The sequence below is a fragment of the Emys orbicularis genome, chromosome 25 (assembly GCF_028017835.1).
Source record: "Emys orbicularis isolate rEmyOrb1 chromosome 25, rEmyOrb1.hap1, whole genome shotgun sequence".
Taxonomy (NCBI): domain Eukaryota; kingdom Metazoa; phylum Chordata; order Testudines; family Emydidae; genus Emys; species Emys orbicularis.
The window spans coordinates 2353311-2373058 of NC_088707.1; the positions used below are offsets into that span (position 1 = coordinate 2353311).

At 47.0% G+C, this 19748-nt stretch overlaps 2 protein-coding genes across 10 annotated transcripts; both read left to right on the plus strand.

The window, feature by feature from the left end:
- Positions 1-462: 462 nt before the first annotated feature.
- Positions 463-5630, plus strand: LOC135894563 (keratin, type I cytoskeletal 14-like). 5 transcript variants are annotated; one of them, XM_065422689.1, is made up of 8 exons: positions 463-1017; positions 2478-2560; positions 3172-3328; positions 3853-4014; positions 4123-4248; positions 4348-4581; positions 5243-5261; positions 5533-5630. In XM_065422689.1, the coding sequence occupies exons 1-8, from the start codon at positions 463-465 to the stop codon at positions 5628-5630; spliced, it is 1434 nt and encodes a 477-aa protein (XP_065278761.1). The 5 variants fall into 5 exon arrangements, with proteins under 5 accessions (XP_065278761.1, XP_065278757.1, XP_065278760.1 ...); XM_065422685.1 differs by having other exon boundaries at positions 4348-4568; positions 5220-5251; positions 5506-5630; XM_065422688.1 differs by having other exon boundaries at positions 4348-4568; positions 5220-5251.
- A 6329-nt stretch (positions 5631-11959) lies between these two features.
- LOC135894559 (keratin, type I cytoskeletal 14-like) lies at positions 11960-19631 on the plus strand. Of its 5 annotated transcripts, XM_065422679.1 has the most exons (9): positions 11960-12197; positions 12270-12514; positions 15938-16020; positions 16349-16505; positions 16941-17102; positions 17211-17336; positions 17436-17660; positions 18679-18691; positions 19149-19246. In XM_065422679.1, exons 1-9 carry the CDS (start codon positions 11960-11962, stop codon positions 19244-19246), a joined length of 1347 nt encoding a protein of 448 aa, XP_065278751.1. The 5 variants fall into 5 exon arrangements, with proteins under 5 accessions (XP_065278751.1, XP_065278750.1, XP_065278748.1 ...); XM_065422678.1 differs by having other exon boundaries at positions 11960-12514; XM_065422676.1 differs by lacking the exon at positions 18679-18691 and adding an exon at positions 18368-18417 and having other exon boundaries at positions 11960-12514; positions 17436-17656.
- Positions 19632-19748: the final 117 nt, after the last annotated feature.

A 19748-nucleotide genomic window follows, 5' to 3' on the forward strand; every position in this document is an offset into this window, starting at 1 on the left:
TTTCGCAAACAGCTCTGTAAATATTTTCATTTCATTTAAGATGGATTCGCAAACTGCTGGGTGGAGTCCGAATGTCTCTGTGTCTCCTGCGTAACAGTGTAAGGTATGTTAAAATGTGGCCTTGAGCAATGAGCCTGCTATTCTGAATCACACCTCACCCCTCCTTTGGGAACAAAAATGAAACACAGAAACACTCTCGGTGAAGTAAAGTGTTTCTAGTGGAATGTGACAAAAGCATGAACACATCAAGGAGAAAAATGATGACTCTGGAAGTTGGCTCAGACTTGAAGGGTGATGAAAACCCTGGGGAATGTAAAAGAGAAAAAAGGACCTTGCAGTGGCAACGCCCCCTGTTGTGGGTATAAAAGGAGCTCAGAGTCAGGGAAGTTAGCAGCACTCTCCTTCTTTCATAGCTGAGCTGGGTGACTCTCTTGGGCTTTAGATCCTCAACTACCTTTCACCATGACAACCAGCATCAGGCAATATTCCTCGTCTACATCCCTAAAGGGGTTAGGTGGATTAGGTGGATTAGGAGGTGGCTCCACACGGGTTTCCTCAGTGCATCTTGGAGGTCCCTACAGAGCCCCAAGTATCCATGGGGGATCTGGTGGCTTTTCTGTCTCCTCTTCTAAGTATGTCTCTGGAGTAGGAAGTAGTCTGGGTGGTGGCTATGGGGGAAACTACAGTAGTAGCTTTGGAGGTGGCTATGGGGGTGGCCTTGGAGGTGGCTATGGGGGTGGCCTTGGTGGTGGCCTTGGAGGTGGCTTTGGAGGTGGCTATGGGGGTGGCTTTGGAGGTGGCTTTGGCGGTGGTGATGGCATTCTCCCTGCGGGTGAGAAGGAAACTATGCAGAACCTGAACGACCGCCTGGCTAACTACCTGGACAAGGTGCGTGCTCTGGAGGAGGCCAATTCCGATCTGGAGATTAAGATCAAGGAGTGGTATAAGAAGCAGGGACCCGGTCCTGACCGTGACTACAGCCCATATTACAGGACAATTGAAGACCTGAGGAGCAAGGTATGACACTATTGTTAAAAAGGTCTGATGTCTCTTGTCTGAGACTCTTCATTAAACTGGCACAGGGGCACTGAATAATTCTGTAACTAAAAGCTGGAAATGAAAGGCAATCCAATTTTCCCCTGTGCCAGATATCAAGGAAGGGGATTTAGTAATTTATCAATTTCAGTTATTTAATTACATTCCTCCAGAAAGAACAAGTGGTGTATTTCTTATTATTTGATTGTATGAAACAGACATAAGAGGCAGTAAAGCAGCAGCAGCATCTTATCGACCTTGGCCTATGTTGATAATATGGTACAGTTTGAATACTCTATAAACAAACTAATCTAGAGGTAAGGCAAACCAGGATATACTTAGTATGATTGTATATGCACAGAATCAAAGAATTTGCAAACTCCTGTCAATTGCTTTAGCTATTAGTACTAAACTGAGTGCAGAGGGTTAAAAAGGAAAAGGTGGAAGGACTGATAAATTCCACAGCCTTCTTCCAGGAATGATCAATGCAAGGCCTGACTTGTCCTATAATCTCAAAACCAGGAGCCTGTGGAGCAATTTCTCTCCATTCTGATTTGATTTCCTGGCTTCACATCTTGAGAGGAAAGCCCCAGGGTTGATATTTTCCCTCTTGCTGTCATTACTGATTGCTTACAAACCGTCATTAGTAAACATAAGGGAAATCCGAGGAAAGCAGAAGCAGAAAGACTCCGCGATGCAGGGGCAGGAGCAAACTAGACACATTATTTTCCCTTCCTCTCACTGGCACCATTTTTGATGTTCCTTCCTCAAAGCCTGACTTGGAGTTCTCCTCTCGGGAGCCTGGGGGTGGATTATCTGTATCTGAGAATGTATCACAAAAATCCGATATAAAGAGCACCTGCTCACTACACTTTGTTCAGCTTCTGCAAGGATCCTCGTCATAGAGTGAGTTAGTGTGAATGAGCTCCATTCCAGAACAAATGGACACAGGCTTTGCCATACAAGAGCACACTATGGGGCCACCTGCACTGCCTGTGGCAGTCACCAATACCTGATGGTTCCGAGGATGGCTAGTCTCCCCTCCCCCTCCAATATTCCTGCTATGATAATTGCACACAGCAGTACATGGTGGTGGGGATGGGGCGGGGAAAGAAGGTTGGTTCTTTCTGGAACCATGTGGGATCAGCAAATGCCCTGAAGCATGAGATTGAGTGCCCTTATCAGGCCTTGCACTTACTCAGATATTATCATGCTGCCTTTTGCAATTCATCCTGATGGATAAGCAGGAAAGGGAGGCCGCAGTGCAGTCAGACACTGCCCAGTCTAACTCAGCACTGTTGCATTTCTCCATTCGGTAAATCCCTCTGCTGTTCCTGGCCCGTCCCTAACATTCACCCCTGCTTGGATCCCACAATCAGCCAACAACATGAGAAGCTTTTGAGGCTTCTTTCCCACTTGCTCTTTCTCTCTCTTTCCCCCAGATCCTTGCTGCCACTGTCGACAATGCCAGCCTCCTCTTGCAGATCGACAACGCTAGGCTGACGGCCGATGACTTCAGAACCAAGTAAGTGCTGCTCCCCCTGGGAGTGAGATCCATATGGGGATCCTTTTGTGCACAACAAGCTTCCTCACATGCATCATGACTGGAAAAGAGGGAGAGTTCCTCTCTAAGAGGGAGCTTCCTATTCATTTCCAATGAGACAACTGACAAATCACTGGCAAACAAGGCATTTCAAATAAACGTGCATTTTGCAAAGCAAATAGGGACTAAAAACTTGGGCAATGTCTTGCTTCCAGTAGAACCTATCTTATTTTATTTAGTTTGCATGTAGGACTTGATCTAATTTACATATCACTCAGAACACATAGGCCTGGGGCAATGGTGCTACCAGTATTTTAATGGGAGGCGAGTTACACATCTAAACAGAATCACTCACCTCGGAGCTCAATATAGAATATGCCCCAAAGCTGCCCAGTAAAGTTACTGGTCTTAGCAGAGACTTGACCAACCAGCGCTGTTCCATCCATTGGACACTGCATCTCACTCCCTGTGTCCCTCATTCACCCAACCCCCCACGCAGCACAGAGAGTTATAAGACATTGAAAGGTTGACAGCAGCATGGGGAGAAAAAAGGGGTGACAACTCAGTAGTGAGCACCCTTTCTATGCTTGAAGGTTTGAGACGGAGCAGGCCCTGCGCATGAGTGTTGAGGCTGACATCAATGGCCTGCGGAGAGTCCTGGACGAGCTGACCCTGGCCAGAGCTGACCTGGAGATGCAGATCGAAAACCTGAAGGAGGAGCTGGCTTATCTCAAGAAGAATCATGAGGAGGTGAGGACGAAATCAAGCACAAAGGAGGGGATTTATAAGTTGTAGCTAAGGTACAATGAAAATCAGGCCAATCAGCAGGGCTATTTCCAAGCATTAGGGTAGTTGGGAGGGCATCTGGGAATAAAGAAGTGGGGAATAATTAATTCTGGACAGCAACATGTCCTCTGTAGGCCCCAGGTCAGACTCATGCACCACTCATCATTTCAGGAGCTTCCACTGGGGCCTCGCCAGTATCTACAGCAACAGAAACCTGCTTCCCAGGCTGTGGATCCACCTGTTGTTTGGGATTTAGTCTCTGGACAGAGGCAACTGAATCCCCAAATGGAGATTTCTTAGGAAATTATTTTTATTATTTTACTTGTTGTTGACCGTTAGGGTCACAGTCCCATGGTGCTGAACAAACACACATTAGGAGATGGTCTCTTGTCTGAAAAGTCGCAAATTGGGAAAACCTCCTCAGATGCACTGCAGTGGGTCTGTATAGTTAAGATGCAGATGAACATAGCGTGTCTCTCTTGTCACAGGAAATGAATATACTACGGAGCCAGCTGGGTGGAGAGATCACCGTGGAGATGGACGCCGCTCCTGGGGTTGACCTGACCAAGATCCTGGCTGACATGAGAGAGCAATATGAGAGCTTGGCAGAGAAGAACCGTAAAGAGGCCGAGCAGTGGTTCTTCACCAAGGTACACAATGCCTGAATGAAGAGAAGCACTTTCCTGACACTTATGGGTGGGGGCAAAGCTTTACACACATCATTCGTGCAGTAACTAGATTGTTTTCCCTTGTTCCAGACAGAAGAGCTGAACCGAGAAGTAGCCATGAACACGGAACAGTTGCAGAGCGGCAAGTCGGAGATCACGGAACTAAGACGCACCGTCCAGGGCCTGGAGATAGAGCTGCAGTCCCAGCTCAGCATGGTACGTGCCACTGGCTTCCCAGGGAGACACACACAAAGGCAGGCACAGAGACGAGTGACCCCCTCACTGAATTCTTTCCCCTCTACTCTGCATTCCCAGAAAGCCGCTCTGGAAGGCTCCTTGGCGGAGACAGAAGCCCGCTATGGCGCCCAGTTGGCACAGCTCCAGGGCCTGATCACTAGCGTGGAGGAGCAGCTGGCCGAGCTCCGATGCGACATGGAGCGCCAGAACCACGAGTACAAGATTCTCGTGGACGTCAAGACGCGCCTGGAGCAAGAGATTGCCACGTACCGCCGCCTGCTGGAGGGCGAGGATACCCAGTACGTAAAGGGAGTCGATTAGATAGAGTGCCATGGGGCGGGGCCGGCTAATAATGACACAGCTAAACAGCTGAATAACCTGTGTCCCTAGAGGCTCATTTTGAAATAAATAGTCAAGATTCCTAGGTAGTTGTGAAGAAGACTAATAAGTGATGGCTCAATGGTTTATCCCATTACCATCATCAGTGAGAACCCGGTCCTGGGAGGTATTTATTGTCTGAATTATGGAGTGTAACATAACATTTCCATCTTGGAGAGGCAGCATTGTCTAGTAGCTATGTGAAAACTCTAGCTTTCAGGGCTTTGGGGGGGGTCTATTCCTGGCTTCTTCAGCGATTGCATAACCCTGGGAAAGTAGCTAATAACACTAACGAACCTCACAGGAGGGTTGAGAGGCTAATATAATGTGTCTAAATCCCGTCACACCTTGAAAATCCTTCCAAGATCAAATGTTCTGCTCAAATCTTAACTCTAGACAATTTCAAGGAGAGGACATTGGGGACCTGCAAATTGACATAATAATGAAATTCATCAGACTTGTGTCAAAATAATTATTTCTCCCCATAAGAGGCCTGCACCTTTGTTCTCTCACTGCGCCCTCTCCTCTGGTGTCTATATTTCTAATTTTCTCTCTTTTTTCTCCTCTTGTAGCATTGCCTCCCAGTACGCTTCAGCAAAAGAAGGTAAGAATTTGTCTTATCTGAAGTAATGAGCACACATTTCTGCATCACATCCTTAGCAAGCTTCTTTCCATAGGCTCTCATTCATTAGTGGGTGCAAAACTGGAATGATTCCTTTGAAATATTGAAGATATTATTAAGTCACGTATTTGTGTAAAATGGAATATAGGATATGCATTTATGACACTCAGTTCTGAAGATACACTAGCTAGGATAAAAATTCCAAAGGATGATCAGATCCTTAGGACAGCTGATAGTTTCTTCTATCTCCTTCTCCCTTGTAGTGTCCATGACCACCCGACAAGTCCGTACAATCGTTGAGGAAGTCCAAGATGGAAAGGTGATTTCTTCCCGCGAGCAGGTCCATCATTCCCCCCGCTAAGACTACACACCACTCCACAGGCCCCAGTCCTGAGCACCTTGGATGCATCAATAGAAAAGGAAAGAAGACTCCAGTCCATGTGCTGTAGATGTGTAATACTGTCACCAAGGCTGTGTAGGTCTGGGCTCCATTAGTGTGTTCCTTCCCTTTTCATTCTGCCTCTGTCTCCCTCACCCTTGTCTGAGTGCTATCCTGTGCTCTTCCCATAAATGTCAAATAAAGCTTATCTTCTCATTCATGCAAACTAGAGTCTTGTCTCGGTTGTTCTAGGGGGCTGACGACACAGGCTCTCTAGGGGGAGATTGGTGCTGTTTGCTAGAGCTTCCATCAGCACTCGTGGGCAGCTAGAAGAAGGAATTGTTCAGATGGTCTCTAAAAGGCATTGTACGCTAGATCACTGAGTGATCTGAATTAATACACCAGAACTAAATATTAAGGCAAAGAACTAGTGGCTTTATAGATCACATCCAACCTGGCTAAAATTCTGCAACTAAACTGTATAAACAGTGTCAGATATTCTGCCCTAAGTTGCAATGGTCTCAAAATGGGAAACCTGAGAGAGACTTGGTTGTTTCACAGTCCTGCTCAGGGACACAAGTGGCTATTCCACAGAGGAAGGTAAGAGATGGGACTTCATCAGTTCACTGAGCCTGAGCCAAGGTGCATGGTGCACAGTGAAAGAAAATGAATCACAGACACCATCATACCAGCCCCCTGCCAACTGTCAGCCACCACTCCTCTATCAGCGCTGGCTGTGTTACATAGGTCACAACGCTTGGTGGTAAAATTAACTTGTGCTGCAGATGTGTTAACGGTACCTTTGGCTGACCCCTTCATCGGTAATACAATTGCAGTTTTATTCACTGTGACTTTCTTGGCAACTGTCCAGGTCTTTCTAAAGGGTCAGAAAAAGGCAGACCCCTCAGATAGCTGTCAGGGGGTGCGTGACCTGCTCAGGATAAGGTTATTACATGCTGTGTTTGGGGTTTGATCCCCTGTGCCAATTTGTCATTACTGCCCATTCCTGATGCAGTGGGACACTGATACACTCCATCTTGACTGGCAGTTCCCGGAAGACAATTTGAACTATCAGGGTACGTCTGCACTGCAATCAGGGGTGGAACTGCAGCACATGTAGACATACCTGAGATCTTTAACTGAGCTAGCTCATGCCCTCATAGCCGTGACGCCACAGCAGCACGGACTGCTCCGTGAGCAGTAATTACCCAGGGCCTCAGGCAGGCTTGTCCAAGCTGCCAATGGTACATCACTGCCATTGGTACGTCACTGCCTGAGCTAGCGAGGTTAAAGCTAGCTCAGATGTGTCTACATGTGCTGCAATTACACAACCTGATTGCAGTGTACGTCTTCCCTCAGTCATGGCTAGGTTCTGCCACCCTTCCTCCCTTTAAGTAGTACCTGGCTCCATATGTAGTGCTGTTGGACATCAACAGGATGATTCTGAATAAGATATTACTGAACGTGTGTGAAGCTGGCAGAATCTGGTCCTCCTATTTTAAGCCCCTGTTTTTAGGGACCTTGCCCTGATTTTACCTGGCTAAGCCCTGGTATAGCTATAGAGAGCGCTGGTTCTCCCTGAAAAGGGGGAAAGGAGCCTTTCTGTTCTCTCTCTGGTTCAGAATCCCAGAACTTACATGACCCCATCATCATTCCACTCAGACTCTATTCAGGTACATTATAATCATGAGCCATGAATGTAGGGTTATGATCAGCAAAATTACTCTGTAAGATTAGCATCCTCTTACTGAACGCATTTGTTCATTTATATAGCATCACTGATGTGCCTGGCATTTTACAGGAGGAAAATCAATGGACACGATTCCTCTTCTAAAGGATGTGTCTTTGGAGTCCTGTCTGCTCAGTTCTTCAACTGAAGGCAGGAAACTTGCCTTTGTATTTTTCTCTTGTAAATGCCAGGTACACCTACTATGCTATAAGATTTTTGTTGAAAGAACAAATCAAACAATTAAAGAACTAGAACAGGGGTGGGCAAACTTTTTGGCCTGAGGGCTACATTGGGGTTGCGCAACTGTATAGAGGGCCGGGTAGGGAAGGCTGTGCCTTCCCAGACAGCCTGGCCCCCGCCCCCTATCCGCCCCCTCCCACTTCCCGCCCCTGACTGCCCCCCTCAGAACCCCCAACCCATCCAACCCCCCCCAGCTCCTTGTCCCCTGACCGCCCCCTCCCGGGACCCCCGCCCCCTATCCATCCCCCCTGCTCCCTGTCCCCTGACTGCCCTGACCCCTATCCACACCCCCACCCTCTGACAGCCCCGCCCCCCGGGACTCCCACCCCCAGCCAACTGCCCTCTGCTCCTCGTCCCCTGACCACCCCCTCCCGGGACCCCCCGCCCCTAACTACCCCCCCGGGATCCCACTCCCTTATCCACCCCCCCGCTCCCTGTCCCCTGACTGCCCTCCCAACCCCTATCCACATCCCCGCCCCCTGACAGGCCCCCCAGGACTCCCACTTCCAACCCTCCCTGTTCCCTATCCCCGACCACCCCCCCCCAGAATCTCTGCCCCATCCAACCGCCCCCTCCTCCCTGACTGCCCCCCAGGACTGCCCACTCCCTTACCCAACCCCCCCACTCCCTGCCCCCTTATCAGCAGCAGGAGCTCACAGCCATGACACCCGGCCAGAGCCAGCTGTGCTCCCCACGCTGCCCAGTGGCCCGGCTGTGGGGGACGGGGGACAGCGGGGGAGGGGCCGGGGACTAGGCTCCCCGGCCGGGAGCTCAGGGACCAGACAGGATGGTCCTGTGGGCCGGGTGTGGTCCGCGGGCTGTAGTTTGCCCACGTCTGAACTAGAAGAAAGAATTTAAAAGATTTCAAACGTAACTAGAGAAGTTCAGATTCAGATTCTCTGGTGTGTCTACTGGGCCATGAGTGAGATGGTTATGGGTTCCTCTTCCTCAGGTTGCTCATACACTGGCCACAGCTGCAGCACAGGTAATAGTATTCCAAAAGGAAATGTGTGAGCTGGGGATATCCAGATAGGGGAACCATGGTCCCTGCCTGCCCCTACACCTGTGCTGCAGGGGGAATGGCAAAGCATCCAGCCACAATGGCTCTGTTCTAGCAGCAGACTCGCCTACCCCAGGAGCATCCGCGCATGAAAGAGAGAGGTTATAATAACACACATTGGTTTAATAACACACAATGGTTTAATAACACAATTAACCGTTTCCTCAACTAGGTTTCTGATATTCTTTGGATCTGTGTTCCTTAGCTAAAGTACAGACTGGAGAATTACTATAAATTTCAGTGACAAGGTTAGTCGGATTGGTTCGTATGGGATCCTTGCACTCTGCAGCTGCCAAGCAAATCAGGCCTTATGGTCATTTAGGTCTTATGCCATTCTGGATGGTTTACCTTGCACATTTTCTGTGTTGTCACTACATTCAGCTGGGATGATGCAGGAAGTTTCTGGTTCTTTTTTTCTTTTCATGGTTCTGGCATCAAGTGGGGGAGAAAAATCTGGACCTCAAAATTACAGGCCTTGCCTCACATCTTGTGTTGTCATTTATACCTGGGCAAAGTGCGTGTAAACTGCCACCGCGATGCAAGGGTAGGATTTGACACCCACTTTGTACCCATGTTGTACCTGTGGATGTGACCATCCATAGATGTCATAGATTTTATGGCCAGAAGGGATCTCTTGAAACATCAGGTTCACTTCCTCCTATCTCACCCGATGCTTGTACAAAGCTGCTTCAGTAAATTATAAACACATGAAAGCTTTTGTGCCATCATTTTCTCTGATATATCTAGAATTAGCTGTAATGTAATAGTAGTAAATATCCCAAAGACACATCCCACCCCTATTCTCACTCATCCGTTCCATCCCCTTTCCTGTAAAATGCTCCAGCCCGGGTGGGACGGAGCTAAGCAGTCAAAGCCTGCTCAGAAATATACATCTGTTGCTTGTGGGACATAGTCTCTTTCCCCTTTCGTGGAAGCTGATCTAAGGAACATAATTTCTAGCTTTGGGGAAGGGGATTGTTAGGGCCTGTCTAGGAAGACAGTAAAGTGGTTGACATGGTACAACATGTGAAGAAATATGCTTTCCTCCACACCCTGGAACATTATTAAATAGTGCCACTTAGATCTGTGCCCGAGGGTTTTCAGTCTGGTAGGGAGTTTAGTATTGAGAATTGAGATAGCAGAGCTTGACCTTATTCAACCCTATAATTTTCTGAGCCCCTTGGCTCTTCACAGGGCAGTTAGCATCTCTTGAGCAGTTTGGTTTACGTTGGGTGTGTACATCACTCAAAGGGTGCTCTCAGGGCAGGGAGCCACAAGGAAAATCTCTGATAACATCTGATTAACTTGTTCATTAGATTAATTATATAGAACTGTGTTGTTCTGCTGAGCATTAAACTTAATCCCCAATTCTTAAAGCCAATAACCAGTCCCCAGGCCATTCAGATTGTTTTCTTGGGTCTTTCTTTACACTGAACTGTCCTCTTTCTTAGAGAGCTCCATAATTTCTAAAGTTTTTCCATCTAATAGCCATGCCCTGGATTTTTAAAAATAACTTGGGGGATCGCAATCTAGTTCTTAATGGCAGATGTTGACATCACAAAATCAATGACCGCATCCAACACTAATTGGGCCTCTTAATGGCTACCTCAGCAGAGAGGTCAAGTATTGAATTGGCCAGGGGGCTGAAGTCCCCTCTCACCTCTATAGGAGATCTTCCAGGATGAGGTGAAGGTACATTGACGGGGAGCGTTATGGAGGAAGCCTGCAGGTTTGCTGACAATTTTGTCTGTTCTGTGGATACACAGAAGACTTGGGTTCAGAGCTGTCCGCCATACATCTATCACCAACACCATACTCACAAAATTAAAGACACACGTTAGAGCAGGGGTTCTCACAACATTTTTTTTGGTGGCCTCAGAGTGTGACCACCAACTCTTGCTGGTGGCCACTCACACAATTTTTCCTAAAATACTTAATGAACTTTAGGAAAAACAAATAAATATGCACATGTATATGTCCAAATCATAATAATTTATTTATGTAGGGTTTTTTTTTTTGCAGACTCAATAATAAAAATAATGTCCAGTTGTCTCTATTCTTTACTGGACCTAAATAGAACAGAAACACAAATAAGGTGCTTTGCATGTTCTTGTCTTTTGTTGTTTCTTTTGCTTTTTTGGCTGCATTTTTTAGACTTGCTAGCCAGTAAGTCTGCTTCTATGCAAAGTGATATTTGTATGTTTGTTAATATCACTTTTCATAGCAGCAGACTGTTAGCTAGCTGAGAGGCAGTGAGAGGTGATATTAACAAATATACAAATATCACTTTTCACAGCAGACCTACTCAGCCTTGGCAAGTCGGGGAACAAATTAAGACTTGGATGGGGAGGTGGGTAGGGAGGCAGTGGGGGCGATGAGTGGGGTGGTGAGACTGGGAATGGAGTCTTGCAGCCAAGGGATGGAGCTCACTCCTGAGTAGCCAAAGCCCGGGCCCAAAGCCTTGCGGTCAGAGCCCATGGCAGAAGCCTGCTGCCACGCGGCTGGAGCCTGTCACTTGTCACACCAGGGCTGAAGCCAGAAGCCTAAGCCCCACTGCCCCGGGAAGGTGGGGAACTCACACCGGCTGTCTGCTCCCCCGGTGTTTGTGGCTCCAAAGGGGGGCAAGGCCCAACCCCTCCTGGCAGCCCCAGAGGAGGGGCCGCTGCTTTGTCCCCCGCCCCCCAAATCACCACCCAGGAGGCTGTGGCCGCAAGAAAAGCCCCTGGTGGCCACGGTGGCTGCATTTGAGAAATGCTGCGTTTAAGGTTTTATTTAAGGTTCTTCCTTAAAACAGCAACTATCACAAGAGATTTACTAAGCACCCAGTAACTACTGGGAATGGTACTCTGTAAAACCCAAGAAAGAAAGATTTACTTCACAGAAATGCGCTGGAGGAGTCTGAATAGCTGTGTCTCACATTCAACAGCTGTAAAAATGTAGCCTGGAGCAATGAGCCTCCCACTTTGAATCACACCTGACTGTACATTTAGAAACAAGAAGAAACATAGAAACACTCTTGGTGAAGTAAAGTGTTTCTAGTGGAATGTGACAAAAGCATAAACACATCAAGGAGAAAAATGATGATTCTGGAAGTTGGCTCAGACTTTAAGGGTGATGAAAACCCTGGAGAATGTAAGAGAGAAAAAAGGACCTTGCAGTGGCAACGCCCCCTGTTGCGGGTATAAAAGGAGCTCAGAGTCAGGGAAGTTAGCAGCACTCTCCTTCTTTCATAGCTGTGCTGGGTGACTCTCTTGGGCTTTAGATCCTCAACTACCTTTCACCATGACCACCAGCGTCAGGCAATATTCCTCGTCTACATCCCTAAAGGGGTTAGGTGGATTAGGTGGATTAGGAGGTGGCTCCACACGGGTTTCCTCAGTGCATCTTGGAGGTCCCTACAGAGCCCCAAGTATCCATGGGGGATCTGGTGGCTTTTCTGTCTCCTCTTCTAGGTATGTCTCTGGAGTAGGAAGTAGCCTGGGTGGTGGCTATGGGGGAAGCTACAATAGTAGCTTTGGAGGTGGCTATGGGGGTGGCCTTGGAGGTGGCTATGGGGGTGGCCTTGGTGGTGGCCTTGGAGGTGGCTTTGGAGGTGGCTATGGGGGTGGCTTTGGAGGTGGCTTTGGCGGTGGTGATGGCATTCTCCCTGCGGGTGAGAAGGAAACTATGCAGAACCTGAACGACCGCCTGGCTACCTACCTGGACAAGGTGCGTGCTCTGGAAGAGGCCAATTCCGATCTGGAGATTAAGATCAAGGAGTGGTATAAGAAGCAGGGACCCAGTCCTGACCGTGACTACAGCCCATATTACAGGACAATTGAAGACTTGAGGAGCAAGGTATGACACTATTGTTAAAAAAGTCTGATGTCTCTTGTCTGATTTTCTTTATTACAGATTGCCTTGTGTCTAAAAACTGATTACCGAGGGATTAACTGATTACAGGCAACAGGTATAATAAGGGCTTCATAGCAATCCTGTGCCCAGACACAAATGAAGGAGATTTAGCAATTTAGGGCTTGTCTACACTGGCACTTTATAGCGCTGCAACTTTCTCACTCAGGGGGGTGAAACCCCCCCCCCCTGAGCACTGCAAGTTTCAGTGCTGTAAAGTGCCAGTGTAGACAGTGCACCAGCGCTGGGAGCTGTCCCGCTCGTGGAGGTGGTTTTTTATAGTGCTGGGAGAGCTCTTTCCCAGTGCTGGTGCCGCAGCAGTGCTTTCACGTTGCTAGTGAAGACATGCCCTTACACTCACCTGTGATTTAATGATATTCCTTCAGAAGGAGCAAAACTGCATTTCCTGTTAAATGGTTTCTAATAGGGAAACCGACTTCGGGGCAGCCGCAGCCTCCTGGTTCATGTTGATTAGATGTTCTCTCTTGGGTGCTGCAGCAACGTTAGAAGGAAGCGGGCTGCAGCAGCAGTATTGCTGGCAGGATTATACACAAATGGCTAAGTACCAGATATTACTTACGTTCCAAATATGTGCTTCTTCTGCCAGATGTTTAGCTCATCAGAAGGCTGTGAGCTCTCAGGGCAGGGACGTGTTGTCTGTTTGGCACCATTCACTTTGTGAACACACGGATGCTAAGATAGTCATAATGGTTATAATAATCACTTCTAGCCTGTTACTAGGCTGAATGTAGAGGTTAAAAAAGAGACCAAATCAAATGATAACAAGGATGTGGGACCTTTGCAATTCCGGAATGGCTGACACAAGACCTAACATTTTCCATATGCTCAAAACTAGGAGGATTCAGAACAATTTGGGCCTGATTCTCTTCTCTCTTACACCAGTGTAGGTCAGGAGTAACTTCACTCAAGTCACTGAGAGTGGAACCAGTCCTGTCGTCTTCATTCTAATTCATTTTTGTGTCTCAGCATTTGCACAGTAAGGTCTCATGAAAAGGCCCGAGGGATGGCCTCACTGCAGCACCAACGTTCACGCCACTCACTGGTTACTTGTGTCGTCTGCTTTCATTTTATTTTACGTTCCTTTCAGTAGGTTAGGTTGTGACATCCTTACTCAGTCCTTACTCAGACAAAACTCATTGAACGTAGAGTCATTGGGGGTCATGGGGAGTGTCTCCTGAGTAAGGATGCAGTCACAAATGCAACATTTGTCTTGCTGTCACTATCTTCTCCTTACAAAGCATCAGCAGTGAATGTTAGCAAAATATCAGGTGTGCAGAAAGTGAGACTCTCAGTGAGGCAGGTGAATCAGACTTCGAGCTAATAAAACTCCCATGATATTTTCTTTTCTTCATTTTGGCTCCACTTTGCTAACTTTACTTAGAGTCCCAGGTTTGGTTTTCCTCTCCCTGGAGCTTCGGGATAGGTTCTAAAGGGAGCTCAGACACAGTGAGATTTTCTGCTCAGAGAATTCCACTCAGCTTCTGCCCCTTCCTTGTGCATGAGAGTGTGACTGACAGCAACAAAAGTCCTGGAGCAAGACGAGAATCAATGATTATTGTTACTTATTATTTGTATTACTATTGTGCCTAGGAGCCTTGGCCACAGAGAGTCAAACCCATGCCCAGCCTGAAAACTGCTTCACGGAGGTTTTTGAAGTGAATCAGAACTGAAAACCTCTCAGTTGCATTGAACCTGAACTGACCCCCAAACCAGTGACTGGTTTAAAACAACAGGTTCAGTGATGAGGTGCTGAGAGATGGTCTTTGGGAGTGCTGAGGAAGGGTCTCTTTCTGCTCCCACCCTAGAGAGAGAGAGGCAGGGACCACACTTCCCAGGAAGCCATTGGAGGAGATGACACTAGAGGGAGGCAGGAGAAAGGCATTCTGGGACTGGTAGTTCTCCTGTCTGGTATGCCCAAGGAGAGGACTGTCCACGGAAGGCAACTACGACTCCCAGAACACTTTCCTCCCCTCTCTGTCCCCTCCAGTTTCTTGCTGAGTGCATGTTCCTTCCTGCTACAGAAGTCAGCGTAGAAAGGGCATTTTCTGGGCTGAATTTCATTTTGTCACCTCAGTGATCAAATATGACGGACAGAGTTCTGGAGGATGTTGTACTACGGTGTGCAAATTATTTGTTTAAAAATATTTTTTTACAGTGAAAGAAATATGTATCATTGTACTCTTTTGCTAGGAGTTACAGTGCAAGCATAAGAGTGTGAGACATTAATCTGCTGGCAATGTATTTGAACTGGTTCATACTGTTTAAGTGGTTGAATTGGTCATTGATCCATCACTTGAAGTTAGTGTCAGAACCGAACAGTTAGGAAGTACTGATGAACCTGAACTGGAACTACACCCAAATTGTAATGGTTCGACTCCCTGCTCAGCCATTGACCAGGACCCGATTGTACATAGGCGCTGTACAAACACAGAACGTAAAGAGAGTTCCTGCCCCAGAGGGATACAACCTAAGTATAAGACAAGAGATAACAGGTGGATACAGACAGACCAATGGGGGATTACAAGGAAACAATGAGACAATATTGGTCAGCATAACGTGCAGTGGCCTCGGCACACCAACAGCCTAACCATTTTATACAGGCTTTATCATATTAGATCTGACCGGTGGTCAATCGAGTCTCATATGCTGCTTCCTGTATGACCAATACGTGATGATTCAGAGGAAGGCAAGCCTGCCCCCTCCATAATACACACAATGCTGTAGGTGAGGAGGAAAATCTTTCCTGACCTCTGTAAGTTACATATGTCCTGAAGCATGAGATCTGAGCACCCTTACCTTAGCATGTAGCTGCAAACATTATTACTCTTTAAATTATCCAGCTCTTTTAAAAATCCAGCTAAAATATTTGAAGTTGAAGGAGGAATTATATGGGATGAGATACGGCTTGCTCACTACCTTTCTTCCAAATGAGCACAGTTCCCAAAATGAATACCCAGAGTGTTATAGGCACGCAGATGATACAGAGATATGTACAAAATAAGTATCTAGAGAGACAGATATAGGGTGCCTGATTTTCATTTATACTAAGCTCATTTTATACCATGCTGGCCACGTAAATTATATTTGCACACACTTTGGGGCCTGTTTACCTGACTAGAGCAGTGCAAAGGGCCCTTAGTGCAAATGAGAATTTGTTCCATACCAGCTTGTCTCATATCTCCACGGTACAGTTATGCAAATTCTACCATATAGGAGCAGAAGGCCAGTGCTGCTCCTGGCCCTTCTCCTAAGCATTAATTTCTGTTTGCATCCCTCCATTAATCAGCAATATGCAATTTTTGAAACTTCTTTTTCAATCCCTCTTATCCCCTCTTTTCTCTTCCCCAGATCCTTGCTGCCACTATCGACAATGCCAACATTGTCTTACAGATTGACAATGCCAGGCTGGCAGCTGATGACTTCAGAACCAAGTAAGTCCAGGGCTCCTTGGAGCTCTGATGAGAAGGGAAATGCATAAAAAAGCCATTCTGCTTGAGGATCTCTGTTGTTTATTGCATTTGAAGATGCTTCCCATGTTCCTATGTTAGGTGGTGACTGGAAAAGGGAATGGGGGAGCCTGTGTCAAGTGTGACCTTCCTTTTAGCTTTCATGAATTCGGAAGAAACTTTTGAAACACTGAAGGAAACTCTGTTAGCAAAAATGCCATTCAAAAATACATGAAACTTGGGGAGGAAAAGGGAGTGAAAAATCGGTATCAGCTGGATGTGCCTGAGTTTTTGACCTTTTTTACACTTCAAGGTTTGAGACGGAGCTGGCCCTGCGCATGAGTGTGGAGGCTGACATCAACGGCCTGCGGAGAGTCCTGGATGAGCTGACCCTGGCCAGAGCTGACCTGGAGATGCAGATTGAAAACCTGAAGGAGGAGCTGGCTTACCTCAAGAAAAACCATGAGGAGGTGAGGACGAAAGAAGGCACCAAAGAGGGACCTATAAATTGTAGCTAATGCACAATGGAATCTGCACAGGCCAATCAGTAGGAACAGTTCCGAGATTTGAAGTTGTTGGGAAGGGATATGAGCAGGTAAAGAATAATAGACTCTGAACATCTATTCTGTAGGTACCAGGTAAGTTACATCCACCGCTTACAATTCAGGTAGTTTCTACTGGAGCCAAGTCATTGGCTATAGGAACAGAACCTTACGTTGGTTGCTAGGTTGAGAAGCCACCTGATGCTTGGGATTTTATTAGCCAAACAGAAACAATTGAAAGCCCCACAGGAGTTTTTTTAGGTCTCTAGGCAGGGTGCAAGTGGGAAAAACCTCCTCAGATGCACTGCAGTGGGTCTGTATAGTTAAGATGCAGATGAACATAGCGTGTCTCTCTTGTCACAGGAAATGAATATACTGCGGAGCCAGCTGGGTGGAGAGATCACCGTGGAGATGGACGCCGCTCCTGGGGTTGACCTGACCAAGATCCTGGCTGACATGAGAGAGCAATATGAGAGCTTGGCAGAGAAGAACCGTAAAGAGGCCGAGCAGTGGTTCTTCACCAAGGTACACAATGCCTGAATGAAGAGAAGCACTTTCCTGACACTTATGGGTGGGGGCAAAGCTTTACACACATCATTCGTGCAGTAACTAGATTGTTTTCCCTTGTTCCAGACAGAAGAGCTGAACCGAGAAGTAGCCATGAACACGGAACAGTTGCAGAGTGGCAAGTCGGAGATCACGGAACTAAGACGCACCGTCCAGGGCCTGGAGATAGAGCTGCAGTCCCAGCTCAGCATGGTACGTGCCACTGGCTTCCCAGGGAGACACACACAAAGGCAGGCACAGAGACGAGTGACCCCCTCACTGAATTCTTTCCCCTCTACTCTGCATTCCCAGAAAGCCGCTCTGGAAGGCTCCTTGGCGGAGACAGAAGCCCGCTATGGCGCCCAGTTGGCACAGCTCCAGGGCCTGATCACTAGCGTGGAGGAGCAGCTGGCCGAGCTCCGATGCGACATGGAGCGCCAGAACCACGAGTACAAGATTCTCGTGGACGTCAAGACGCGCCTGGAGCAAGAGATTGCCACGTACCGCCGCCTGCTGGAGGGCGAGGATACCCAGTACGTAAAGGGAGTCGATTAGATAGAGTGCCATGGGGCGGGGCCGGCTAATAATGACACAGCTAAACAGCTGAATAACCTGTGTCCCTAGAGGCTCATTTTGAAATAAATAGTCAAGATTCATCGATATGAAGGCCAATAAGTGATGGCTCAATGGCTTATCCCCTGTTACTATCCTCAGTGAAAACCCTGTCCTGGGAGGAATTCATTCTCTGAACTCTGGAGTGCTCCCTTTGCAGTACTGTGGTTAGAGCATGGGGCTGGGAATTAGAAGAACTGGTTTCTTTTCTGGGCTCTGGTGCCAACTCATTGAGCAAGCTTAATAGTTAATTGACTTCTCTAGCCCTTAGCTTTCCCATCTGTAAAAGGGTATAAATAACATTATTATTGAGCCTCATAGGAGGGCTGACAGAGTTATTTGACAGATCTGTAAAGCGATGTGAGATGCTTTGATCTTTTTGAAAGGGTTTTCTCCTAGTGTTATAATACTGGACAATTTCAGGGAGACTCAGGTTGTTGCAGAAAGTGAAAAGCAAGGTCAAGTCAGAACAAATATTGTCAGGTGTCGTTCTAAATAATTAATTCACATTTTGGGGGGTCTGTGATTTTTTATCATCTGTGACCTTGCTGCCTCTCCTCCACCACTGAATACAGACTGTGGGATCCCAAAGACGTGTTTCTAATTTGCCCTTATTATTTTTCCCCTTGTAGCATTGCTTCCCAGTACTCGGCAGCACTGTCCTCGCAGTCTGGGAGAGATGGTAAGGATGTACCTTATCTGAAGTGTAACTCGGTCACATCTGTAACAAGCGGCTTTGCAGAGTACAAGCTAATCAGTTAACAAATTGTGCAATCTGATTACTAACAAAGTATTGTCTGTGGAGAACGGGTGGAGGGGACGGGAACAGAAAATCCCCAAATGACCATTGCCCTTAGAAGCAGAAAAGACGGGGGGTAAAGGGACCTTCTAACTGAGTTGTCACGTAGAGCTGTATGAAACCCATTGCTTTGGGTTCATGGAGAAAAGGGAGGTTGGCACGGGAGCAGCAGATTATGTTCGCGTGAGTTCAGTCTTGTCTTAAATTATTTTGAATTCTGTGTTTGGAGAAATCTGAAAAATCAAATAATACCTAAACCTTCAAATGGTCACCTAATTTTGTTTAGTTGGGATCAAGTGTGAAAATCCATCACTGGTATCTGGAGATGGAGGTACTGGCTCAAATATGAGTTCAAAATTATATGCAAATAGCTCAGTCTTCACTTTAAAGGTCTACAAATCGTGGTGAACTTTTCTATGAATCCAGGCTGAGATTTTGCTTTCTCTTGACTTGTTTAGGTGATTTATACAAGTTAACTGTTGGAATCACATTTTTTCTTTCTCCCCTCAGCCAATGAAGGATTGTTTGAAACAGTATATTCAAGATGCCTAGGGAACATACATAGTATCTTCTCTATGCTCCAAATAACTGTTTCTCTCTCTTCTTCTTTGAAGTAATCTCATCCACTCGTCAAGTCCGCACGATTGTTGAGGAGGTCCAAGATGGAAAGGTGGTCTCTTCCCGTGAGCAGGTGCAGCTTTCCACCCGCTAACAGTACAGAGCACTCTATGGATTCCAGTCCCAAGGCTTGAGCTGCTCAGAAACAATTCACTGAATGATCCAGTCGCTGTATCTGACTGGGCCATGGGGAATACTCAGCTCAGTTTGTGCATTCTTTCCCTTCTCAGTGTCTTGCATTCTCCTTCACCTGTCTTTGAGTGCCGCACTGAAGTCTGCAAATGTCTAATAAACCTTTTCTTCTCATTCATGCAAAATGGAATCTTGTCTCTGTCATTCTAAAGGCCTGAGGCAGGGGCCCTCTCAAACCCTTGGCGGGATGTACCAAGAGTCACCCATGGGCAGCCAGAAGATGGAGTTGTTCTGAGGTTGAATGAAGGAAGAGAGCAAGAGGGATAGGTTTCCCAAATGCAGCATAAAGAAGCTTCGGGGATGTTTTGTCACTCAGCGGATTGCTAGGAAATACCTGGGAATGGCTAAGTGAAGAACTTTATAGGATTTATTGATGGTGGAGGTGACGGTTGGGGGATTGTGCT

Bases quoted from the DNA above. Each gene is read 5' to 3' on its own strand.
- LOC135894559 (XM_065422676.1), top strand. From the start codon at position 11,960: ATGACCACCAGCGTCAGGCAATATTCCTCGTCTACATCCCTAAAGGGG. The intron at 16,506-16,940 runs GTGAGGACGAAA...CTCTTGTCACAG, and splicing joins TCAAGAAAAACCATGAGGAG to GAAATGAATATACTGCGGAG. The intron at 18,418-19,148 runs GTAAGGATGTAC...TCTTCTTTGAAG, and splicing joins CTCGCAGTCTGGGAGAGATG to TAATCTCATCCACTCGTCAA.
- LOC135894563 (XM_065422685.1), top strand. From the start codon at position 463: ATGACAACCAGCATCAGGCAATATTCCTCGTCTACATCCCTAAAGGGG. The intron at 4,015-4,122 runs GTACACAATGCC...CCCTTGTTCCAG, and splicing joins AGCAGTGGTTCTTCACCAAG to ACAGAAGAGCTGAACCGAGA. The intron at 4,249-4,347 runs GTACGTGCCACT...CTGCATTCCCAG, and splicing joins TGCAGTCCCAGCTCAGCATG to AAAGCCGCTCTGGAAGGCTC.